Below are 24,750 nucleotides of genomic sequence, written 5' to 3'. Positions count from 1 at the left end.
ATGGGGTTGAGTTGATACAAAATGGCCAAAAATGATGAAAAGAAACCCAAATGCGTATCAACAGTTGGATAATATATGTTCACAACGAGTACAGCATTTATTCCTTGTAATCAGATTGTGATTAATCCCTTTCCTCCCCTCTCTCTGATATCGATTATAACAAGGTAAGGTTTTTAAGAAGATGGTTTATTTAATTTTTTACCCTAAACCACTAACTAGAAGAATGGAAACCAAGTTACAATCAACAAAATCACCAAAATAAATGGAAATTCCCAGGTGTTATTATTGTCCCTCTTTCTCCTTCCCATTCGTTGTACCCTTCTGTATCTTCCCCCCTTTCTCTTTCTTTCATGGTCTCCTATTTTCTACTTATACGAACAAAAATTAACCTTAAAATAAAAAAAAACCAACATAGATAGAATAGAATAGATACAGTTATTATTATGTTGTGAATTATGTCTGTGGACCTTTGGTCCTAATAATAATCCAGTTTCTTTGTGTTTCTTCTTTCTCTTTCACAACAACACAACCAACATTAATCTCTTTCTCTTTTCAGTTTGTTTTTTTTGTTTTTTTAAAAATTATCTGAAAGCCAAAACCCATCATCTTCTAGACGTAATCTCACCATAACCAACATAAACCCTCTGGATCTCTCTAACCATGTCCCATGAATCCACCCCTGCTTCTCCGATCTCTTCCCAACAGCAGCAACAACCAAACGACTTTACCCAAAACGACACCCACTCTCCTCAAAATGATGCAACAACTCCCCCAATTAACAGAAGCAACCGTCCCTCCCGCGCGTGCACTATACGTGCTGCTCAACGCCTCTACGCCGCGGCTCAGGCCCAGACCGTGATCGAACGAAAGCCCAAGAAGAAAGAGCAGCCAGAGAGTTTAGATGAGTCGCTGCCCCATCAGCAGCAATGCACAGCTAGTAGTAAAATAGTAACGCCGTTAGTGGGATCCCCTCCGCCGTCTCAGTTGCCACGCTGGAGTCTCCGGGCCATGTGGGAGTTAGCTTCCATACTCAATTTCTTGCATGTGAGTGTTCTTGTTCTGTAAAGTTTTGATTTTTGTTTATGTTTTAGTAAAGTCAATGAAGTTTTGGGTTATGTGTTGTAGGTTTTTAGGCCGTTATTGAATATTACGGCTGAGTTTTCGGCTGAGGAGTTCGAGACGGCGTTGATTTCACCCAATGATACTTTGGGTGATATACATATACCAATTCTAAAGGTTGGTGTTTTTAACTTGGTTTTTGTAACCTGAGAGTTTGTGTTTTTACTTGATGTGCTAAGTAGGGCAATGCCAACTAAATTTTATTTTTGTTGTATTTGCATTGGGTTATTGTGAGTATTTACATACCAAGTTTTAGTGCTTTGGTTGGGATGTGATGTCAAGTAATGGCAGAGTGTTCTGCTGCTTATGTTGATGGGGGTAGTATTATTTATTATTATTATTAATTGAAGATTTAAGAATGTGAAACATTGAAGAGTGACTGTGATGAACTTGATGGCATTAGGGTTTCTTTCGGTAGACAATTAGCTGTTAATATAATGTCACACCATGAAAATTGATGCTTGAATTTTTTTATCATTTGCAATGCTAAGTTTGTAAATAGTAATTTTCTTTTAAATGATCAACAGACAGGCTAATGCCTTTGTATTAAATGTTGGAACTTGGGATTCGGTATTGTGATACATATGTTTGTTCTTTGGATTGGTTAGTTGTTATGGTGTGGATAGAATTCCGCTGTATCATAAAAGTAGCGAGCTATGCTGTGAACCGCATCTTTTATGCATGCCCTTGAATATTTAGAGAAATTTGCTGGAAAGGTCATGAAGAATGGAGTTAGATTGTGAGCTTTCACTTGAATGTATATTTCAGATGATTGTATGCTGACTTTATAATGTAAAAAATTATTCCAACCCAAAACTTCCATGAAGGTTGAAGTGTGCATTTGTTAGTAGTCAAATAAATTCTTATCATGATTTTGGCGCAATTTTTAAATTAGCCTATATTTGGTGTACCTGGCCAGTACCTAGAGGTGACATTTAGATTCCTTCTTTGAGAAATGATTTGTCTGTGAGATCTTAAAAGGCTTTATGAGCCAAGCAGATTAATTTGAAATGTTGTTTTCTTGAGTCGTGTAGTCTATGAACCATCAAGAGGAAAAATTTCATTAATGTTGCACAATAAATATGTTAGTTCTGGTGATGAACAGGTTAGATGGCTAGATTATGAGTTTCTTACTTTGCTATAAAATATTAAAGTGTGATTAGTTAGCATAGAAAAGAAACTTTAAAATGAGGGTCACATATATAATTTAACTCAAAATTTACATCTTACAAAAATATTTATGTTAATAAAGAGTCCACTCAAATAGCTCAAGGAAATGACTCATATGAAAAAAGATTCTTTCCATTCTAGATTTTTTTTTTTTTTTTTTTTGTGAAGAAGTCAACATAATGAAAGTATTCTTTTCGTTTTCTGAGGAAGTAGCTCTTATTTTCGTTTCCTGTATCCTCCTCTCTTCCTGCCTTGTCCATCTATCAAACCATCTATTTTTTCAAGAGGTATGCTTATGGTCAATTAAAATTGAAATATACTTGATGTGCTATTGAATTTTTGTTTACTCTATAACAACAGTTTCTGATTCATTGCTCATGCAAAGTGTTGTTATGCTTTCTTGAAGAATTCTATATGAAAAGGAAATAGTTGGCACAGTTGACTGCTCTTGAGTCTATTGCTACTTTTACAATCTGATTAATGTATTTAAAAAATATTTAAGGCTTGTTTGTGGGGATAATAAGATAATCAACTTTTTCCATAGATGATCAGTACTTCTACAGTGTTATTGGGGATGGTTCAGTTTGATTAGTCAGCCCAACATTTCTTTACCCTTTTTTTTGGCTATTGGCTTAAATCTCCGGAAATAGTTCATTATGGGGCAAAGATTTGGATGTTTTAATGCCTTAGATATCTTGACCATTGGGGTTCTTGTTCTTTGCTATAGGCTTAAGTCTTCAATATACTATTCATTGCACAGCTTAGATTTGGATTGTTTAATGCTATCCAACTTTCTTATGATATGCTAGTGGAAATTTTACTGTTGCTTATTGGTTTTAGTTTTTCTTTTTCATAGGCAATCCCTCCTATCACACGAATGGCCCTTACACGTGATACTTGGGTCACTGTTCTATGCAGAAAATTAAGAGACTGGTGGCATTGGGTAACTTAATAATTGTACACCTTTCAACAGATATTGGACTATAATGTGTCATACATAATCATGCAATACTGACATGACTTGCAATTTTACTGCAGGTAGCAGAAGGGGATCTTCCTATAATTGCTTCACATGGGTGAGTAGCTATTGATCTTTGGATACTCTAATATAGATGCTTTATGTATCACTGATTTGCCCTTTTTTCCTCATTTGTAGGTTGGAGATTGAAGCATATAAGACTCTTGATCCTGGAGTTCGTGTGGTGATCTTGAAGGCATTGTGTGATATTCGTGTTGAGGTATTTTCATGGTCAATAATTGATGTTATATGTTTAAGGAATTCTACATAAAATTGTAGAAGCAATTTTTCAACATGTTTAATTTCATTGAATGCCAATTTAAATTTGATTGTAGCTAATTTAAGTTAAATTGCATATTCTTTTTAGATGTTTTCTAACGAAAGCATCAGTTTGATTCCTCTGGTATGGTGTGTATGTCCATGTATCGACTTATTCCATATAAATAAGATTTAGATTGAGACCCTTTTATAATTTGTTAGTCAAGTCCGTATTCAATGAAATTTACATATAACATTGTACTTTTTTCTGGGATTTGGAGCATAATCCTTGAAGTGTGATATATGCTGAAGGCTCATTGATTTAAGTCTGTTTTGAATCTATTTTTCATGTTTGTGCAAAGTTATAAATTCCAAATACATCTCAACTTTTTCGGTCTATGTAAGCTAGTAATAGTTTCCATGTACAATCATTGTTGTTATCCGAATTGATTTATTCTTTTGACATTTATGAAAAAGGCTTATCCGTCATGGCAGTTGTTTACTTTTGGAACTCGATAACCGTTCTATCAGAGAAAATATATGTCCATCATTATTCAACCATAATTCAATTTTTTGTTCAGTTTTTTCATCAAAAGCCCTATGTATGTATGTATGTATGTATGTATGTATTCATGTATTCTTATGTTTGTTTCTTATTTTGTGGGAGGAATTGACTTTTAGTGATATCTGCAGCAAGAAGATATCCGGAATTACATTGACAACTCAATTAAACATGGTGTTCAGCTTTCAGCATTTCGCAAAGAACGGATTGGGGGTGATTCACATGGAATTAATTATTGGTAATATAGTTAAGCTTCTATAGATCATCAGTTTAATTCTTAATAATTTCCTGTTATAAACCAGATGACTTTCCAGTGATTATTAGAGATTGTTTAAAGTTTTGGTTTTAAGTGTAGTCTGCATTGTTTATAGTGCTAATTATATAAGCTTCTTGTTGGTGCAGGTATGAAGATGATCCGGTAATAGGCCATCGGATGTATAGGGAAATAAGAAAGGTTGAGGTGAAGAAGGCAAAAACAAAGGGCTCTAATGTCCTTCCAAATGCAACATATCAGTGGGAAACTGTTGCTACTAATTTGGAAGAATTTCAAGATGTTTCTGTAAGTTTCTAGAATTGTCTGTCCATGAGTATGCCTGCTCCTCTAGATTTCATGAGACATGTTTATTGGTTAGATCTTTGTACTTCATTTTTTATTTCTTACTGTGATTTAGTTTATGAAATGATTTAATTTGTTCCAAATATAATTTTGTCATGAACTTTGAATTTTTGCATTTTCGAATATTCAGCTAGTCCTCCACTTTGATTTGTCCAATTATTTAGCTTAATCCTAAATATTTTATTTTTCAAGATATTTGAATATGGAAACATTGCATTCCTTTTTTTATTGTTTGAACTTTGCCAACCCTATCCATCTACCTTCAGAAAGAAAACAGTGATGTGTGCTGGAAGATTTTTCTCTTATAGTTAATGTTTTTTATTTTCTTAATCTTATTTTTATAGCTATTTGAAATGGCCCTTATAATCAAATCTTTTAACTTATGGATGGGATGCTTTGTGATTTCTGACAATGTTTTATTTCAAGAATCAATAAAGAAGTATATTAATAGATAATGGAAAATACAAAAAGTGAAGTAGAGGTCCCCTGGACATGAAAAACAGTCACACTGTAACGAGTGAGAAAATATACAGGACCTGGTATTCGCATCCCTGAACAGTATGCCACTTCAGAAGATACTATAAAAAGTTACAAGCCCAAAACCCATTCCCAATTTAAATTACGAAAAAAAAAAAAGCTTTCTTGCAACTCCTTGGCAGCCAAAGTCCATAGAGAAGCAAAAGTTTGATTTTTTAATATATGTGGGTGTATTGAAGTACTTTGGGGTTCTGCCTCTCTGCTGCAGGAAAAGCTTTTTTCAAGTAAAAATCGAACTGAGGTTTCTCTTGGGAAGAAGTTAAAGAATGACATGCTTCCAGAAATTGAGAAGGAACATAAGGTACTTAAAACTGTTTTTTGACCTGTATCTGATAGCATAATTTTGTTTGTTAACTAAAAATCTAGTATCTCTCTAGCTTATGATGATTTCCACTTTAGTAAATATTGCTAAATTATAGATTGCTGTTTGCAGAGAAAAGAGAAATTGCTGAAAAAGCAACACCGGCAAGCTCTGCTTCTTGATAACTTCCTGAATGTAGATGGGCTTGGTCCAGGACGCTCACTTCGTGACAGAAAACCAGTCACTTACACCTTTGGTAAGAGCAACAGACTTCCTCTTTGTTGATTATTATAATTGTTTGTTCTGCATCCAATTACAAGTGACACCAAGTTTTTAGCAGCTACAGTTACATTTCTAACTAAGGTTGAGCACGTTTATGGAAATAAAACACTTGCGGAAGAATTTCCAATAATCTATCATGTTTGTGTTGCATTTTTTATTCTTTCTTTTTTGTCTCTCACTTGGTAGATGCAACCTAAGCCTTATTTGTGTCTGTCAAAATGGGTTTTTTAACCATTGGGAACTTGGATCATGCGCTACAGACTAGAAACTATGGTAACCTGTGAGAGGGTCCCTTATTTTGATCTGATGGTTCATTAGCAATTTAGTGGGGTGTCACTGTTGAGATTTTTATTCCATCTGCTGGACTCCCCATTCCCCTGTTTTTGGAGATTATGGATCAAATTAATCAATGCTATGAACATTCAGTGGATCCACGCAACTCTCCAATTTGGCCCTTTCTCATTGTGAGCATATTCCTGTCCAACTGTTGGTAGATCAGGATCATAAAACGTAAATTATCTTATGCCCACCAGCCCTCTAAGAACTTTTTAGGTCCCCTCAGGTGATTTACTCAACCTAAGTCAGCTATTTCTTAATTCAACCAAATGAAGTTGTTTTTGTAAATCAGTCTTTTGATTCTGCTCAATCCTGAACCAGATTTCTTTTTTTATTTTTTTTTAAATCCTAGGGTATTAATTCTCTCTTTGCAGAGTTACATTATGATGAGTGGGAATATTAATGTAAGAATTTCGGTGTTTTATTGATTTTAAAATGGAAAAATAAAAAGTTCTCCACGTGATGGAATAATTTTAAAGGAGTATGGCATGTATTTGTGTTATAAAAAGGAAAAAAAAAAGAAATTGGCTTTGGGTGACCACTAAATTTTGGGCAGTCGGATCATTAGCCGACCTACTCATGGTGGGAAATGTTTTGACTGCATTACTAGTGATTTCATTTGATGATTAAATCATAAAAATTTATGATGATTTAAATTATAAAAATTTAACAAGTGAAATTTTCTTGCAGATGATTATGACCGGTCAATTAACGAGGCCATCAAGATAACCAAGTATGGAAATTATTTTTGGACATTTCTTTGTTTCAGGGAAATTACGTTTTTCTTTGTACGGTATGATACTACTTTATTTAAACATTCTTATATTGTGGTTTCAGGCGGAAACCGCCATCCCCAGAGCCTTTCCAAAGAAGAGAACCTGGTTCCAAACCTGAAGCCTCCACAAACGGTAAATGGAGTGATCCTGTGCATGCCTCCGAAGATGTCACTTTTAATGCACTGTCCCCTAATTCATCCAATTATGAGGAAAATGATGAAGATCATAAAGCTGAAGAATTAGATCGAAGGTACGATACATTTTTTTATATCTCGTTCCCTACAGTAAATTTATAATAAATTAACCATAACATGAATGACATGTAGCAATCGGCGAAGACAGAGGCCTCAACGATATTCAGTGGAAGACTTCATTGAAGCGGTATCAGATAATGAGGCAGATTTCGACAGTGATGATGATATAGTTGGAGAAGTTGTATATGATGAGGAATATCTGAAGAAACGGAAACAGAGGAGAAGACAGTCGAGCAGCTCTGAAGGGGATGAGGAATACCATTGGGATGGAGAAAATGCTGAAGATGAGGAGGAAGAAGAAGATTCCTTGAGTATTAGTGAGGATAGTGATGAGCACCAGAAATTTAAGAAATTGCCAGGTCGTACTCGAAGGGAAACTAAATTAAGGTCCGTAGATGAGCTCCAGTCAGGTCTAAGACGAAGTAAAAGGGCTACTAGAAACCGCATCAATTACAGGCAGTATGAGCTGTCAGAATCAGAAACAGAGTCAGCAAAACCTGATAAGTCAAACGCATCAGACGAACACTCAAATGGGAGCGAAAATGCAGAATATTTAACAGTTAGTCAAGAGTCTGATGGCCATGAAGATGAGCGGGAAGCAAAAGTTGATCAGCCTGTTGAAGGTTATGTTGAGACAGTTGAGAAAGAGCCAAGCCAGCCACCACCTGAGAAACGAAATAGCCCAGGGCAAGGTGAAGTTGAGGGTGGTGTAAAAAAAAGACGATTCCTTGACCTAAATGAGCTTGCTCCTGTTTCTGGTTTTGATGATGGTCCAAACTCAATAAAAGATGAAGGCACAGATGATTTTTAAAGTTTACCTCTGCTGAAAAGCAAGTAGAATTTTCTGTCGAGGAAGCTCAGTGTATGATAGTAAGAGCTATAAATTTTGCATTGACTCATGATGGAAGTTATGGTCAGAGCCCTTCCATGGCTTAACTTAAACCACTACTGCCTTGCAATTCTATTTTAGATTTGCAGTGGGGAGCAACATGAAGCTGAGTTATGTTAGATTAGGTAGTCATTTTTTAGTATGTCTACATTCAAAGATTACCTACGAAAGGTGGATGGGGATCCATTGAGAGTTTAGATTATCAAATTAATGTACAATAACCTTTTAACTGATATGGTAGCTGAAAAAAATTGGCATTTGGGTTGGTTGGGTCTGTTGATTAAAAATAGAAAAATATAATTTGTTTACATTTTGTAATGGCACCATCCTCCCTCAAATGGTAACTATTGTTTCTCTCACCGGTTTAACAATTTTCTACTTGAGTACTTTTAACCTTTGTTGTAGTAACCCTCTCCAAGTTGTGCTTCTGCGCTTAGATTTGTAGTGCCTGATTTTATGTTGTCTGTTCCTCCGAATTGTTTTATTATGTTGCTTAAATGGCCTGTCTCCACGTACTAAATGGAGCTTAAGATTTGCAGAATCATTATTTCTGTATGATAATTGCTCAAATAAGACAATCTCTCTTACAAAAATTTATAGAAAAATTATCCCTAAAAGATCATTGGGTTTCTGCATCACAGTTTCTCTTCTGTTTCTTTGTCAACTCTGGACTTATCAGCGTTTTCCTTGACTGTCTCTTTTGATTCCTCAGCTTTCTTCTCAGCTGCTACCTCTTCTTTCTTCTTAGCTTCTTCTTCCTTACCTTCCTCAAGAGCTTGAATCAAACTTGAAAGACATTTCTCTACATCATCCGATGGAGACTTGGGCATAAGATTCTCAGCAACATCAGCTGGTGTGATCTTGGTGTCATCCATTAACCTCTCAATTGTATCAAACATGGGATGATTGTCCACTTTCAAATAATTCTTTGCAAGCACTTTGAATCCCTTGAAACTGCAGTATGAAAGCTCTATATGTTTATCCATCCTTCCTCTTCGTATTAAAGCAGGATCAAGCTTCTCCACATAGTTTGTAGTGAACACAATCAACCTCTCTCCACCACAAGCAGACCAGAGCCCATCAATGAAATTCAGCAGCCCTGAGAGAGTAACTTTGCTATTGCTCTCTTCCCTCTGTTCTCTTCGAGAAGCTTCCTTATCTATCTTTTCTTTATCATCTTCTGATGATTTCTCAAATTTCTTCTTCCTTTGACCTGTAAGATCAAGGGAACAATCTATATCCTCTATCACAGTGATCGACTTACTGGTCGTCTCAATCAAAAGCTTCCTCAGCTCTGTATTGTCCTTGACTGCAGTAAGCTCAAGATCATATACATCGTAATTCAAAAAATTCGCCATTGCAGCAATCATAGTAGACTTGCCAGTCCCTGGGGGACCATAAAGAAGATACCCTCTTTTCCAAGCCTTCCCAATCCTTGCATAAAAATCTTTGCTTTTGCTGAAAGTCACAAGATCTTCAATAATCTCCAGCTTCTTCTCCGGCTCCAACGCCATGGTCTCAAAGGTCGCAGGATGCTCAAAGACAATGTGACTCCACATTGTTTGCTTGTAACTTGGCCATTTGTAACCAGGACTGTTTGTATATAGCTTTCTCTGCCTGTTTCTCACCCTGATTTCCTTTCCTTCTCTCATAACATGCTCCAAATAGGTCTCGGTTATAATCTCCCTATAACGCTTATGAAATGTGAGCCTGTAGTATCTCTTCTCTGGCTCCGGATAATACGGCATGCTCCTTGTTGGTGACACAACTTTGCTGGAAACCCACCAGACTTTGGCCCCAAGAAACTCATCAGTTACTCTTTCATACTCATCCATGCTGAGCACTAAGTTGGTGCTCTCTTTTCCCATCTCCGCCTTGAGTCTTTTAGCACTCTTGGATGAGTTGACACTGAGGTAGGCTTCAACAGCTGCATAAGCCTCACTGCGCTTGAGGCGATCCCCAGTGAACTCATGGATTGAAATCTTGATGTAGGGATAAAAGAACCCCATGATTCTGTGTGTGTATTTCTCGAAGTAACACCGAACCTCATATGGACAATATTGCCGAAGAATTGCCCAAACAAACATGAAACTTGCAATTGTTGAGCCCATTGTTGTCCACATCTCTGTCATTGTTGATGGCACCATCCTTGATTTTGCTTTAATTGATCTTGTTTAAGGTAAGTGACCCTCTTGACTCCTGCTCTTAAACAATTTTTTTTCTTATAGAATTTGTGATCTTCTTCTTCTCTACGGGCTTAGCGATAGGCTTGTACTGACATAGCAAGTCACTTGTTGATTAAGTGAGAACAAAGTAGGTAGAAAATGACAAATGAGCCATGTTTATCAACAAACAAATAATAAAGTTTTTATCCAGGTTCATAGATATGGAATTCAATTGGTAGGTATACGTGGAGGGTGACCAAAAAGACACATTATGCAGAGTAACAAGTCCACACATTTGAAGCTTCGTGCGCATCAACAAGTAAAGTGGGACTTAGTGAAGTTGATTGTGAAAACTAAATGTCGAATTTTGGTGGTGTCAATGGGGTCCCTACATTGGCTGCTTGTTTAACTTATGCCTAGTCATTCTCCATGAAATCCACTTCAAAAGATATGCAAAACCTGTCACAGAAAGCTGGCATAAGACATTTTCTTCAATCTTCTTAGTCCTGACTCAATTAATTGAACTCGTCTATAGGTCTCCAGTGTTTCAAAGAAACCTTGGAATTTATTAGGATCTTATTATTACAACCTGACAGCCATCTGCCCTCGTATTCTGCTGTGCCGGAGGTAAAGGAATAAAAGGCCACGCCACAAGTTGACTTGACTGCCCTTCTTTCACAGAGCTACAAAACTGATAGAGAATAACAGAATCAAAAGCGGTTTGAGGGTTAACGCAGAAACCAGTTTTTGAAGGTGATTCATCGTCAGGCGCTGAATAGATATATACAGTAACAAGAGTGTCAGCAACAACGTGGCCACTGATTCATAGGACCGCTTAAGCAGTTAGTTATGTCAGGTCATTTTCTATCATAGAAAGAAGACAAAACGTCCAGTCATATCACTCACGTGGCTTAGTCCTATGGCTTGGCTCATCAATTTTATTCGAAGTACATGGCAATTATTGCTCTTTCGGAAGCTTATATTGTCACTTTTCGCGACTCATCCCTCACCGTTTTTTTCCTCTTCGTTCTTATATGACATTAGCAATCCTACACCATGCACCATACAAATTATTATTATTAATTTTTTATTATTCTTAATAGATCGTTTAATTTGAATAATATTTTATTATTAAAATAAAAAAATTATTTTAAAAATAAATTATTTAAAAGATTATTAAATATAAATAATTATTATATTTGATAAAATTTAATAGATATAAATCATTATTATGTTTGATTAAAAGTAATAAAAGAATGCTAGTAAATTATTTTACTTAAATCTCTTGAATATAATTATTTTTAAATATTTTTATATTATTTATTATGTTAATTAAAAATAAATTTATTTTTGTCTCAAAAAATTAATAAATAATAATATAATTATAATAAAATCAAGATTACCTTGTAATCTTTTAATACCTAAAGTGAATGTGATAATCAAATTACCATCTATATTATTTATCACTTCAATATTAATAATAGAATACTACTATAATATTTTATTACTGACAAACTAAACAAGGTAATGTAAGTAATAAAAGATAAATTATCAAAGTAATCTTTAAATTTCTAGAACCAAATGACGCCTAATTTTTTATTATTGACAAACTAAATAAGGTAATGTAAATAATAAAAGTTAAATTATCAAAGTAATTTTTAAATCTTTAAAATCAAACAGCCCCTTAAGGTTTCTCTAATTATTTAAGGTTAAATATCTAATAGGGATAAAAGCCACTTTTGTTCTCATTTGTATCCTTCTGCTTTCTGAAAAAAATGGACCAGCCTCCTTTTTGCTCATTATTTTATGGAAGCAAACACCCCAAATGGATTAGGCACTCAATATCTTTGTGTTTATGGGCCATGCACCTGGAATTTGTTGTTTCCTCAATGAAAAGATGGCAAAAATTGCAGCACAAGGGATGTTTTGATAAGGGTAAATTAAGTTAGGCATAATTTATTCAGCTTCAATGGCATGAAATAACACCATTAGACCTAACTTGTTCGGGACATTTGAGTCCAATATCTGATGAACAGGAATTAGAAGCATGCATTGAAGAAGAAACTAGAAAATTAGTTATATTCATCTTCAAATTTATGGTCTTGTGCCCAAGTGTCAAGTGACTTCACGTAGTTAGATCATTTACTGGAATATATTCTGGGTCAAATAATGTGTCAACATTTAAGCTTCACAAATTGTCACCTGAATTCCTGAAGTAAAAAATCCACTAAGCTAAAGCAAAATAACATTTACAGGCAGCAGAGATAAGTCTGGAAGTAGTGCTTTTAACAACCATCGTCTCCTGGAGCTACAAAGCTATTGCTACGAAGCTGATGTTCCCAGAAAGACCACTGGAAGGACTGGTCTGAAGCATTATATCCTGCCACAAATTAACCAGATAGTCTGAAGCATTTGGTTTTCTAGTCTAAAAGAAATGTAGAGGCAAGCTGCAACAATTGCTTCTAGATTCCATCCCCTAAGAGGATCTCAGTAGCTCCTCCTTGCGGTCAAAATAACAATGTATAGTAGCAGATGGGAACTCTAATCTAAAGGCCCTTCAAGATAAAACTAAATTCGAAAATCGAAGACTGGAGAATATTTTATGGAAAAGGCAGAATTGCACATACATGTGAGCACACAAGACTCGAATAGAAGTTACATTACTTACATATAATATACATAACAGAAAGAAAGCACATTACTTTAGAAAGGTTATACGCTTCCCAACTTTACGGTACAAGAAGATCTGCAATGAGCAACATTGTGCTTAATGACCACTGCACTACCCAGAATTTAACATTTTACCCCAAAATCACGATTGATTCAGCCATAGATATCATTTATGTTCCCCTAAGTTCCGAAAGCAAACATTTAACATAAGTATGCTCGTAGTAAATGTGGCTCCAGAACTCTTAAATGGGAGAGATTATATCAATTTTCAAATGCAGATCTTAATACACCGATCTTTATCAAGACAGATCCATGTTGCTCTCGACTTCATCTGCACCTAATAAAGCGTCTCCAAAGATTTGTTTTCTCACTACAGACGACAATGCAAAACGAAACCCCTTTAGATTTGGGCTTTGGAAATAGGTAGTCAAATTGCCAGTTACCAGTTAGATTGTTTGAGTTATTGGCCAGATTAACAGCGTTTTTGTGCTAATATTGAAATTTGTGGATATCAGTTTATTATTATTATTTTATATTCCTACAACCATGGTGATCAAATTTCTTAATAACATGGTGCTTGCATTCCATTCCAGAGTCCTTATATGTTGGTTATGGCGGAAGAAGAAAGGTACATACTTTTCCTAAATGTTCACTTAACAACTCAAGCTTGTGTAAATGATTGGATTTGTCGGGCTACCGTTTGATCTTGAACTTCCATGTTGCCAGTTGAAAATGCCGTTAGGCTTGAGAAACTGATGGTTAACTCCCACCAACCCCATGCCAGGAAGCTACAAGAGAAGGGAGGTACCCCAAGGTGCCAAATTTGCAATCTGCTGACTCTATTATATATAAGATTTTCTGTTTCATTGTATGAGACCTCAATGTTTTTTTCTTTTTAACGACTAGATGAACCTTTTCTTGACTTTTAGATCATGCTTTTGAGGATGACAATCAAAGGTATGGAATTAGTTTTGGATCCTAATTCTTAATCACATTCAGTTTCCTTCTACTGCTATCATTATTGTGTGAAATACAGAACGTGTATTGAAATGTTTAAGACAAAAGGGGGAAACAATGAAAGAATATATAATAGGAAAGGATTTGAAAGAGACCTAAATACGCCTAACCACATGATACATAATGAATAATTAGTGCCATCTGACTGCAAAATTTGTTTCCATGTTCTTCACCAGAAACCACAATCATCTCATATCGCAACACTGAGTCTTTCCCAGCTTTTGCAATTTACTCCACAGGCAGATCATCTGCCTTGGAGATTGGTAGTGAGCTGTATAATAACCTTCGATGCACCCGAACTGACAAAATTTAAAGCTGTGTAGATAGTCCACAGGTTTTGAGCTGTTGAAACTCTCTACCCACATTCCCATACTCACATCTTCCATCTTGAACAACTGCTTACAAATTAAAATTCCAATTTAGCTTGGACCCAAAGAATGAATCCACCATGACCTTCAGACACATACATAACAGATGCATACCGACAATTTTACACTCAGAGATAAGAGAAAGAAGAGAACACTTACTCTTAGTTTATGGTTTTCAAAATCAGACACGATGGATCGTGCAATGTTGAATGACAATATGTAGCCTGGTCCATTAGCATAGGGTGGATAATCTTCTTCTGGCCATTCCTGAAAACATTGGCAAACAATGAGGGCATTATCAATATCTAAGTTACTCACCTCACAACTTAAAAAAGGAAAAACTACAGAATAGTATATTGCAGAGGAAAAAAAGTTTCATATTGACAAATTTAAAAAACTGAGCAGAACCAAAACTTATCAAAGCCTGACAACAAATTCGAAAAATAATCACTTGTGCAGAACAGAACAGACTCTTCTTTACTAGAGACAAGTCTGGCCTGTGAAAATTCTGATTGCAAGGGTCAAAAAGAAAGAGGCTTCTGGAATTGTTTTCATTAGAATACACAGACTTGATTGAAATTAGCACAATATAATTGTAAGCTGTATTGTTTTGAGTTGAAGCCACACGATGAGGTACCATGAACACAGAAAATCACACCTGAACTACTCAAGAATATCAAAGTTAGCAGACCAGACTTGTCTACACTAACCTCATATGTTACTGCCCATTTACCATTGCGCAAGGGCTTATGGTAGTAGTTGATGTTCCCAATGTAAAAGCTCCTGCCTTCAGGTACCTTCCTTGCTTCATTAATAACTGCATCTACTCGTACAAATGTGTCATCATCGCACTTCATAATATACTTAGCAGATACTGTGTGACCCTGTGAACGACGAAGGCCATCAAATATCACCTCCAGAAATAATAAAACCCTACTCTTCAGTAAGTAATTATAATTAGTTCACCACACACCCCATAGTCACAGATGGCAACAGTTTTCAACACTACAAGATCATAGTTATCCATGTAAGGAATGATCACAATGTCACCAAAAAACTCTGCTTCTTTCTTCAGCTCCACATTCACTTCCTTCCTAGCATGCTGTTCACAAAAATCAACATGACATTGTTACATGCTAACTAATAATCGCTTTCAGTAAATACAGTACAATAGTTTTCAGTTACCAGTGCTACAAAGAAACGAGCTATCACATGTGATGATTTAACAAGTTCGTGTTGCATCCAAGTCTTTCTCACAGCCATCCTCTCAGCAAAATGATTGCCTGCAGAAAGTATTCCAATAAAAAGTTCCACAGGCTGCTCAGGAAGAGATGGAGCCTTCCATTCAGTTGACATCTCAAGATGTCTTTGAGGTGCAAAACTAGGATGTGACATAGGCAAGGAAGCAGCAAATACTGAGATGACATCAACGTCCCCATCCAAAGTTAGCCCAGTGGCATCTTCAATAGTAAATCCCTGTCAGCATCATCAAACAATCTTAAGAGCAATCAAAATTGACCATGACATGAACATATTGTCAAACACTACTCACGGTTCGAAAAGGAAAGGAGGTGATATGATTCCCGCCAACATCAACATGATAACCCTCAAAACCTGCACGAAGAGTCAGTACAAAAAGACTGTCCTCCACAAATGGGAATGGCCATTCAATGGTCACTTTGTTCTTTACACCTAGAAACCGATTCATGTTTTCCCACCATTTTGATTTAGACTTTTCAGCAAGATTGTCATTATTTTCAGTCCAGCTCTCACACTTCACGAGACCATCAACTGCAGCAAGTCTAAAAGAATAAGACAATTTTTGGTATAAACTAAAATGAATGAAATTCTAGAGAAAATTAAAGGCAAATAGTTAAGCTGAAAAAATATGGTTTGTGTTATTCAAAAAATGTGTTACATGTGCCAGCAATTATACAATTTAAGTGTAAGTACATTATCTAATCCCCTTCAATTAAAAGGACATTCTTAAGGGCTAATCTTGAAATAGAAAGAAAAGAAAATTAGTTTCTTCTAGTACATTACATCCTACTTTCAAATTATTCAGCACCATAACAACTTGAAACCAAACGCAAGTAAAATGATAGCCACATGAACAATAAAAACACCACCCAAAAGAAAATATTAGGTTCACACATTGAAAATAAAACAAATTTCGGCCAAGAATTTAACCAGGAAACAAAACTTTACTCACAATCAGATATATTTCCACGAAAAGATAAATTTAATATTTTCTTTTCCAAATTAAGTTCAAGTTTTCTGTAGTCCAACCTTAAGACTATCAATCACTAAAATCTCAGTTCCTAGCCATAAAAACAACCTCTATTCACAATTCACATATGGACAAACAACTTTTTGGTCTCTGAGATAAATCCATTTTTAACCTTCAATTGTTTAAAATCAATTCTTAAACCAAAAAATAACATTTTTTTTTCCTTACCGGTCTCCTCCTCAGGCGTGGACTTCCATCCCTGGCACCGCAACGCCGAACCCCACTGCATCCTGTAACAAGTGTTTAACTCAATCACTGGGTTCCCACTCCAATCCCCTATCAATCTTGGATTAAAATGCAATATCTTTGGCGGGTACTCTCCTTCTTCAGTCTTCAATCCCTGCAACTCCATCATGAACCGTGAAGTCATCACTTCCTCACCGCCATTGGCAAGGGAAATCTTCGAGACAGTCTCTGGGTGGGCCCGCCTTGGCTTCCCCACCACCGTAATATATGACCCCAGTGTGAGTCCACACGGCAAAATCATCACCTTTCCGTTCTTCAAAAACTCCGTCCCGGATAGTGAAATGGAGTGTGAACACAATTCTGATACGTTTTCAGGTTTTTCGGTTTCGATTTGAAGATTCCCTGATTCGAATTCTTCCCACAATTTTCTTCCCTCTTGATAAGCGGTTCGGGCCGTCTTGTAGAGGTCAGAAGACCAGGATTCACCGCTCGGGTCGAAAGTTTTGTTATCAAATGACAAGTTTGAGAGAATTTTGTTTCTGCTTTTTGAGTGATTGACTTGTCGAGTCTGGGTCTGAGCCTGCGAGTTAGAGTTTTGCGAAACCCAGTTCTTCACAGGACGAGACGGGGCCTTGGTGGCTTGAAAATCTTGTTCAGTTTTTAGTTCATGAGGTCGAGTTATCGGTTCGAGCGAAACAGAAGTTCTAAAAACAAATGGAATTTCGAAACCAACCAAACACAAGTAGAGAAGACCAGTAAAAATCAAAACTTGAATAGATCTTAGCTTGCCCACACAAAAATCCACCCCAAACTTGTACAATTTATCTGATGATTTCAAAGGTAACTTGGCTAGTGTTTTCATTTCTGGCTAAAACAAAACAAGAAGGAATAGTAAGAATACTCTTCAAACTGCAAATAAAAGACCAAGAAGGAAAGAAAGATTGATTTGAGGAGTTGGGTTATGAAGACTCAACACAACAGCAAGCTTGTGGAAGGAGCCATTGCTGATTGCTGATTGCTGATTGCTGATGTGTGTCGGTCCAGTCCAGATTTTATGAGACTGTTTGCCTTGACTTTGTAATTGGTTTCAAATGGAATCCAGTTAAATGTCAATTTTATTTAACAAAAGGTGATAAAGAATGAAAACAAAGTTTGTCAGAAGATTGGATGACAAGATAAAAATATGTTGGTTGAGAGTTGAACTTCAACTTGAAGACCAATTAAAATTTGAGATAAATATGAAGAAAAGGTAAATAGAATAACCGTTATGGAGGAAGTGTGGCGCTGAGTCAGACTGAAATTCTGGGCTCCAAACTAAAGTAGGTGTCCAGCAGTCAACCTCTTACGATTACAGGTGGGTTCTGTGTAGTTGAACACCTTTACACTTGCTCATTTTTTCAGTTTCGGTTGTGGAAGCCGTCAAAGTAACATAACAGTTGTGATTGGTGTACTACTGAACTGACCCACTTTCGATTTCGACGTTATAAATCTGCAAATAGAAACATACAACGATAAATTAGCTAAAATGACTATAATCCCATGGATGTTCATTTAAGAGACATATCCAAAGTTTTGGATTAGTTGTTTTACCACATGTTGAATTGTATTTTCTCCCCATTATCTATTTTTATTATGCTTAGCAAGTATCAGAGGGGATAATTTGATAACACCAAAAGATTATTAAAATTTCTTAATTAATTAATTGTATAATTTAAATATATTATTTAGATAAAAAAATATTTTTTTGTCTAAATAATTTCCAATATCCTTTGGATAATACTTTATATATTATGTTTAGAGTATTCAATTCTATCTAATGTCAAAAGGGGAATTTGGACTGCCGAAGAAGATGCAAAGATACTTGCATAGATGTCGGCAAAACATGGAGCTAGAAACTGGACTTCTGTTCCCAAAAGAGCAGGTTGATTAATTTGGAGGGTCTGTAATGTTAAAATTATTTAGTGGTTTTGCAATTATAAGACTTACCATGTCGAATTTTTTCTGTCAACTTCAATGCTATTATGTGAGTTTGTTCTCCAGGACTTCGGAGATGCAAGAAATTGCAGACCTCAGCCTAAATTTTACACACCCCAAGGAGAGGAGTTGAACGTTAGGCTTCATGCAGCCATCGGTAGCAGGTCAGTCGATTTATGTTCCTACTCCATCAAGTCACTTGAATGTTTAACTGACTTCCTTTCAATTTCCTCCATTGACCTGATAGCTCAACAACTTCCTGGGAGAACAGATGAACACTTTTTTAAGTCTTTCTGAGCAAACTTTTTCAGTATGAACCTGTGGCTTAATTTTTGTCTTTCAATTAATTAAGAGGTGTTTTAGCTTATAATTATATAAAATTATTCTCTTAATGGTTGTATTAAAAGATTACTGGTTAAACTCTGACTTAACCACATGAAATAAGTTGGCCTTATTGAGAGTTGGGTATACGGTTAATATCAGGCCAGCCGTGCCAGTCATTTGTGTTCCCTAAAAATAACCGCTTTATAAGGCTCTTCTGCGTTTGAGACAAGTGACATCAAGAATCCTTCTTGAAGATGGTGGCAATTTCTCTATACAGAGGGAATCTCCATAGGGTTCCAGAGATGCCTCGTCGATGGCTAATGCCATATCCCAAAATCTCTCTCAAAGATTTCAAAACCCTCTTGAACCGTCGTAACAGAGCCCTTTCTCGTCTACGTTCCCCCAATATCACCACGTCAAACCCTAATCTTAACTCTAAACAACAGCTTCTGCCTCTCCATCCCGCTGCCCCTGATCTTAAAACTCAAATAGACTATAATAAAACTTCTAGTGGCAAAGAAGAAGAGGGAGTTATTAAGAATCAGGAAATCAACGATCAGGGGAAGTCAGAGGGTGGGGATTGTACAGTGAAATCGGTTACTGAAGCTGAGGTTGCACCAGAAAAAGTGGTTGATACGGCGGTTACTAATGAAAAATTGCGTTATTCGGATTTTGTGGAGAAACCGGCTGAACCGGCTAACCCTAATTTACAGGTACCCGTGACTTTACTCATTTTATCTTTGAATTCTTTATGTGAATGATACGAAAACGCTTTCTAATTTTCTAGTATGTCAAATCTATTGTGTTGTAGTTAACTTAAAAGTAAAACCTCAAAGGGATTCTAAATGTAGAAACTCCGAGTAATTCTCAAGTTATGTGTTTTTACCTTATCTTTGAGATGTTTTTGTTAATAATTAGTGACTGTTTTACTTGCTAGACGAGCAAGAAAGTGGAGGAGCTAGATGAGAAAGAGAAAAGGAAAAGGGAAGTGGAGAATAGGTTGCAAACTTTGAATGCGAAAAAACATAATCTAGTGCTAGCTTTGAAGCAGGTAAGCTTTGATTTTGTCCCTATCTTTTTCTTAGATGAGACTCTTGGTTATAATGACCTAGCTAATGGGTGGTTTTTTACAGATATTAAATGCTGAGGAGTTAAAGAGACGAAATTGTATGCAAGGAATGGTGGCCCGCCCAGCTGGTCAACTTCAAGTGGATACCACAAATGACGCTGGATTCAGTACTAGACAGACTACAGCAAGGATGGGCTCTGAGGCAAATCTTGGTGGTGATATGGAAGGGGCAGAAGCTGAAGATGTTTCAAACCAAAACACTCATTGTCGCCATATGTTTAGGATGAGTAGCATGTCACCGTCTTCAGAGTCCCCTCTTAGAAGGACTACCTATTTCCAACACAATGTGGTAAGTACAAGTATTAGTTTATACAGATTAGTGAAATGCTCAAGCAAGTCATGCTTTTCTGTTCATTAAAAAAAAAAATGTTGCACCTTATTTGTTTTAGTTGTGTTTTGTTTCTTCCACTTATATGATTACTGTATTATTTTGGTTAAAGTTTTGACATTCCCATATATTGATACCGTACAATCCAACTGATCATTCCATTTCCAAAAATATTTTGCATTTTCTTTTGGGAATACTATGTCATATGATTTGGGACGAGGGTACTCTGAATATAATATATTGATTTCATTTAAGGTTTCTTGTTAAAATTTTAATTTAAGGAATTCTTATTGCTGGTTCAATTGTTATAGCATTTGTTTGTAATGTCGAAGGTGCTGACTGCTGACCATGAATACTATATCATTTTCGTACTTGTTTTGGCATAATTCTTTATGTAAATCTGCAAATATTAAACACTTTCACTCTGTCAAGGAAAAAAAAAAAAGTTTGCCTGTATGCACAATTATGCTGCTTGACTCTATGCTATGTATGCATAAACATTTGCAGTTGCTTATAACCATATGTGTAGTAATGTCTTGAACTTTACATCATTCACTCACATTCTTCAGCAAGTGATATAATAGCACTGGTTATGAGCTCAAATAGAATGGAAAGTTTGATAGCTTCAGATGTGTGTTACCCAGTAGTTGTTTTAAACTGCATAAGTTTTACTTATTACAGTTTGTTTAGCTCTGGGGATCAACAATAGATCTTACTTTTGTCTTAGTGTGCCTACACATATCCCTCAGTATGACATGCAGTTTTCATGCATTATCCATGTTTTGGGTCCTGAAATACTACTGTGAAACAGTGTCATTAAATGACATTGGCTTGTTGTAAAGAGTTATGTCATTACCAACCCTCTGTATTACAAAATCTTGTGGTCGTAGCCATAATAGATCAAGGTCCATAATTCATTTTTCTATGTTATTGCAATTGCATTCAGGTTCCACACCCTTCTCGTGCAAGTATCGGGGTCACTGGTAGTCCATCATGCTTTGTTTCTATAAGCCATCAAGGGAATCCTGGAAATCTGCCTGCTATATCTGTATCTGGAACAAATTATGTAGCATCCTCTCCTTCCCCAGCTGCATCCGGTGGCACTTCTGTATTTAGAGATGCTCGGCAGCCAAGTCCATGGAATTAGAAGCTGTGTGGTTTTGACACCATAATGTAACATCTAGCATTATTTTCTGTACCCGATGTTATCCTTTAATGCTCCAATTATCCTGGTTGGTGTGAATATCTTGACTTCTCATATCCTGCCGAACCCCTCCACCATTTTATTCTTTGTTCAGAGGGATGAGAATGCCTCTATTCTTGTGCGTTTTGTTTTATCAGGTGAAGGAAAAACAGAAATTTAACTGTGGTGCGATACTACTTGTATCCCGTAATGAAGAGGCACCATCAAGATACTATTGGTTCACGATTTTGCCTTAAAATGCTGTAAATTTAAAATTGTGGAAAGTCATTCCATATCCGGACTCGGGTTATGCTAGTAATGAGAAATGTACATTTTGACCTGTAATTGTAAGATCATTTTCTCTAGATTAAAGGCTTTTATCATTAATGTTGTATTCCTGTTTTACGAAGACGGATGCTTAATTTTGATTAATGTTAGACCAGAATAAATAAAAATAGTAAAGAATGAGAGGAGCCTTTCATTTATGGTCATCAACTAACACTGCGTTATTGCACATTTAAGAATCAGGTTGGGTAGTATCCCTTTCAAAATTCTGTCCTTGTTGTGTCATCATCATGATCTTCGTTTTGGTCTTGTTGATTGATGGTGACATTTCTTAAATTTTTTGTGGGGATGAAATAGGAATTTGATAGTTAATAACACTCGTTCCTACGAAAAAGTAGGGGATTCATTCATTAAAATTACATATTGCAACAATAAAGAAGACTGAAGAGTTGCTTGCGACCAAATGGCATTTCCCCCTTTTCTACAGTTGTAAATGACGCCACTGAGCTTTTCGACCATTTTTGGTGATGGTTCTTCCCTGTCAGATCCCTAGGCTAACAGTAGTTTTACTGTGGCACCTAAACCATCAGATTTCTTCTTCATTCAGATCAAGTCAATGGTCAAACATATCATAGACCCTCCATTACTTCTTGGATGTGCATGTTAAAACAAAACAGCCCTGGTCCTAGATCTAACCACAGAACTGCCAATCACAAAACACGGACGTCCTTACCACCATCCCCAAACGAGTAGGCAACAGTTCCCACTTCACTTCTTTCTTTCTCCATTTTCCTTATCCCCAACCATATTACATCACATGGAACACCGCATCACCCACCACAACCGCATCATAGCAGCAACCCCAGATCCTTACCCATCTATGGATCCCACCCTCAAAAACCAATCAAACAAAACAAACATCTCTTCCAAAACCACACAAAAGAACCCTGATTTTTCAACATCATCTAAACCCTTTTGTTATTTGACCAATAGTTTTTCAAGGTTGAACCTTTATCATAACAAAGCTCCTACTTCACAAAAACACATCAGAAACCCACCTACCAAAGACATCCATTTGCAAGCTAATGCCATGATTTTTTCTGCTGATTCTGATTCCTCCAAGTTCCCACACGTTAAACCAAGCAAATTAATGCAGCCCCAACAGAAAACAGCATCCAGAAATGACAAAGATAGCCGTATAAAGGAGGAAGCTTCAAAAGAGATAAGGAAGAAATCATCGAAAGGTGGGCCATTGATTAGTAAACAGAAGGAAGTTTGTAAAGAGGAAGTTAATTCTAAGAAACTGGTGTTAGTGAAAGATACAGACGTGAAGAATCTACAACATCAAGGGCATGATGCTATGAGATTTTCAGTTTCAATAGGGCGAAGGAGATCCTTCTGTGACTCAGAGGTCGGGTTGGGTAGTGTTCTTGCAAACTGCGGTGTGAAAGTTGTTTCAGTTGATATGCCGCCGTTTATGCAGATCCATGCGGTTGATTTTGCAAGAAAGACTTATGACAGCTTAGAAAAGTTCACCGCCAAAGCCCTTGCACTCACTCTCAAGAAGGTGATTGCAAATTACTAATCTCTTAGTCATTTGTTTGTTGTAATATAAATTTGGTTGACATTTTATTTCTTCGAAGTTTTTAATCTTTTTTTCTTTAATCTGAAATGTTAGTCTTTGAGTTGATGTTCGATTAGCGAATACTGATGAGTTTATTGTGGGGTTTGGAATGTTTGCAGGAGTTCGATGGGGTTTATGGACCGCCGTGGCATTGTATTGTGGGGACAAGTTTTGGGTCTTTTGTCACGCATTCGGTTGGTGGGTTTCTTTATTTTTCGATGGATCATAAGCTGTATATCTTATTGTTTAAGACGACTGTACAAAAAAGCAGAGTGAAGTCACAGCATCTCTACTCTAGTATGGAAAACTTTAGAAAATATAAAGCAACATTGTGTTGTATTATCCCATTTGTAGCTTGTACATTGGATTGGCTCAAAGAGTAGGACTAGGACGTGAAGAAATCGATTTTCTTTTTGTTCAATTTCCATTTGTTTGGCTGTTTGACCCTTTTTAAGTGGTCTAAATTTTAATCAATTAGACGTTTCTTTCATGACTAGTGGGTTTGGTTTTGAGAGAAAAGCTTCTTGTGTTTTTGTTTCTTAAGTTTCAGCTGATTAATTTTATTGCTTGTCTCATCTCAACTCTAGATTTCTTTTGTCGTTAGGGCGACCTGAATATTAACTTGCAAAATAATATAATATAATCACGCATGAAATATTGCTAAATTTAATAGTGAAGTTTCCTCGCAATAAATTAATTGGGTACAGATACAGAGTTGCTTGGGGTTTTTCCAGTGATTATAATTGGATGAGGTGAGCTTCGGTTTTTACAGGACTAGCCTAGCCTTTGAAGGGGCCATGCTCACATCTCTCATCATTTATTGTAGGTCCCATTCCTATGATATGATGTTGTACAAACAGGTTTATAATCAGATATCTTGTAGTTCACCACAAGCTCATTCCGAACCTATAAGATCGAATATAAAACGAGTTAATAAAAAATTACTCAATAAGTAAAAATTTTTATCTTATTTTATTAATCAAATTTTTTTTTAAATTTTTATTTATCACGCATTTAGTCTTTAAGAATTCTTGTTTGTCTAAAAATAATTATCATTTCAATTTATTTTATTTTTTAATGTCGATCGGT

General features: G+C 36.1%; 5 protein-coding genes across 5 annotated transcripts; 3 read left to right on the top strand and 2 right to left on the bottom strand.

Moving 5' to 3' along the window:
• Nucleotides 1-90: 90 nt before the first annotated feature.
• Nucleotides 91-8,511, top strand: LOC123204414 (DDT domain-containing protein DDR4-like). The gene is made up of 12 exons (XM_044621043.1): nucleotides 91-1,044; nucleotides 1,126-1,236; nucleotides 3,146-3,232; nucleotides 3,328-3,365; nucleotides 3,446-3,527; nucleotides 4,259-4,365; nucleotides 4,530-4,686; nucleotides 5,489-5,581; nucleotides 5,714-5,837; nucleotides 6,890-6,932; nucleotides 7,037-7,225; nucleotides 7,302-8,511. Exons 1-12 carry the CDS (start codon nucleotides 661-663, stop codon nucleotides 8,038-8,040), a joined length of 2,154 nt encoding a protein of 717 aa, XP_044476978.1. The 5' UTR covers nucleotides 91-660; the 3' UTR covers nucleotides 8,041-8,511.
• Nucleotides 8,512-8,650: 139 nt separating this feature from the next.
• On the bottom strand, nucleotides 8,651-10,964 carry LOC123204415 (AAA-ATPase At3g28580-like). The gene has a single exon (XM_044621045.1). The coding sequence runs from the start codon at nucleotides 10,263-10,265 to the stop codon at nucleotides 8,754-8,756; it is 1,512 nt and encodes a 503-aa protein (XP_044476980.1). The 5' UTR covers nucleotides 10,266-10,964; the 3' UTR covers nucleotides 8,651-8,753.
• A 2,958-nt stretch (nucleotides 10,965-13,922) lies between these two features.
• LOC123204575 (hydroxyproline O-galactosyltransferase GALT6-like) lies at nucleotides 13,923-18,020 on the bottom strand. Its single transcript, XM_044621312.1, has 7 exons — nucleotides 16,797-18,020; nucleotides 15,891-16,129; nucleotides 15,524-15,814; nucleotides 15,312-15,440; nucleotides 15,049-15,222; nucleotides 14,498-14,605; nucleotides 13,923-14,365 (listed from the first exon to the last, which is right to left on the bottom strand). The coding sequence occupies exons 1-7, from the start codon at nucleotides 17,674-17,676 to the stop codon at nucleotides 14,156-14,158; spliced, it is 2,031 nt and encodes a 676-aa protein (XP_044477247.1). The 5' UTR covers nucleotides 17,677-18,020; the 3' UTR covers nucleotides 13,923-14,155.
• Nucleotides 18,021-18,933: 913 nt separating this feature from the next.
• LOC123204576 lies at nucleotides 18,934-22,135 on the top strand. The gene is made up of 4 exons (XM_044621313.1): nucleotides 18,934-19,825; nucleotides 20,050-20,163; nucleotides 20,246-20,530; nucleotides 21,516-22,135. The coding sequence occupies exons 1-4, from the start codon at nucleotides 19,367-19,369 to the stop codon at nucleotides 21,714-21,716; spliced, it is 1,059 nt and encodes a 352-aa protein (XP_044477248.1). The 5' UTR covers nucleotides 18,934-19,366; the 3' UTR covers nucleotides 21,717-22,135.
• A 313-nt stretch (nucleotides 22,136-22,448) lies between these two features.
• On the top strand, nucleotides 22,449-24,155 carry LOC123204577. The gene is made up of 2 exons (XM_044621314.1): nucleotides 22,449-23,604; nucleotides 23,781-24,155. The coding sequence occupies exons 1-2, from the start codon at nucleotides 22,855-22,857 to the stop codon at nucleotides 24,042-24,044; spliced, it is 1,014 nt and encodes a 337-aa protein (XP_044477249.1). The 5' UTR covers nucleotides 22,449-22,854; the 3' UTR covers nucleotides 24,045-24,155.
• Nucleotides 24,156-24,750: the final 595 nt, after the last annotated feature.

Source organism: Mangifera indica, chromosome 20 (genome assembly GCF_011075055.1).
Source record: "Mangifera indica cultivar Alphonso chromosome 20, CATAS_Mindica_2.1, whole genome shotgun sequence".
NCBI lineage: Eukaryota > Viridiplantae > Streptophyta > Magnoliopsida > Sapindales > Anacardiaceae > Mangifera > Mangifera indica.
This window is presented reverse-complemented; position numbering and strand designations above follow the sequence as displayed.

Excerpts from the sequence above, each read along its gene's own strand:
- LOC123204576 (XM_044621313.1), top strand. The coding sequence starts at position 19,367 with ATGGTGGCAATTTCTCTATACAGAGGGAATCTCCATAGGGTTCCAGAG. Across the intron at positions 19,826-20,049 it reads CGGCTAACCCTAATTTACAG|ACGAGCAAGAAAGTGGAGGA; the intron begins GTACCCGTGACT and ends TTTACTTGCTAG. Across the intron at positions 20,164-20,245 it reads TAGTGCTAGCTTTGAAGCAG|ATATTAAATGCTGAGGAGTT; the intron begins GTAAGCTTTGAT and ends GGTTTTTTACAG.
- LOC123204577 (XM_044621314.1), top strand. The coding sequence starts at position 22,855 with ATGGAACACCGCATCACCCACCACAACCGCATCATAGCAGCAACCCCA. Across the intron at positions 23,605-23,780 it reads TTGCACTCACTCTCAAGAAG|GAGTTCGATGGGGTTTATGG; the intron begins GTGATTGCAAAT and ends GAATGTTTGCAG.
- LOC123204415 (XM_044621045.1), bottom strand. The coding sequence starts at position 10,265 with ATGGTGCCATCAACAATGACAGAGATGTGGACAACAATGGGCTCAACA.
- LOC123204414 (XM_044621043.1), top strand. The coding sequence starts at position 661 with ATGTCCCATGAATCCACCCCTGCTTCTCCGATCTCTTCCCAACAGCAG. Across the intron at positions 1,045-1,125 it reads CCATACTCAATTTCTTGCAT|GTTTTTAGGCCGTTATTGAA; the intron begins GTGAGTGTTCTT and ends TATGTGTTGTAG. Across the intron at positions 3,366-3,445 it reads CCTATAATTGCTTCACATGG|GTTGGAGATTGAAGCATATA; the intron begins GTGAGTAGCTAT and ends CCTCATTTGTAG.
- LOC123204575 (XM_044621312.1), bottom strand. The coding sequence starts at position 17,676 with ATGAAAACACTAGCCAAGTTACCTTTGAAATCATCAGATAAATTGTAC. Across the intron at positions 15,815-15,890 it reads CCTCCTTTCCTTTTCGAACC|GGATTTACTATTGAAGATGC; the intron begins GTGAGTAGTGTT and ends TGATGCTGACAG. Across the intron at positions 15,441-15,523 it reads CTCGTTTCTTTGTAGCACTG|CATGCTAGGAAGGAAGTGAA; the intron begins GTAACTGAAAAC and ends TTTTGTGAACAG.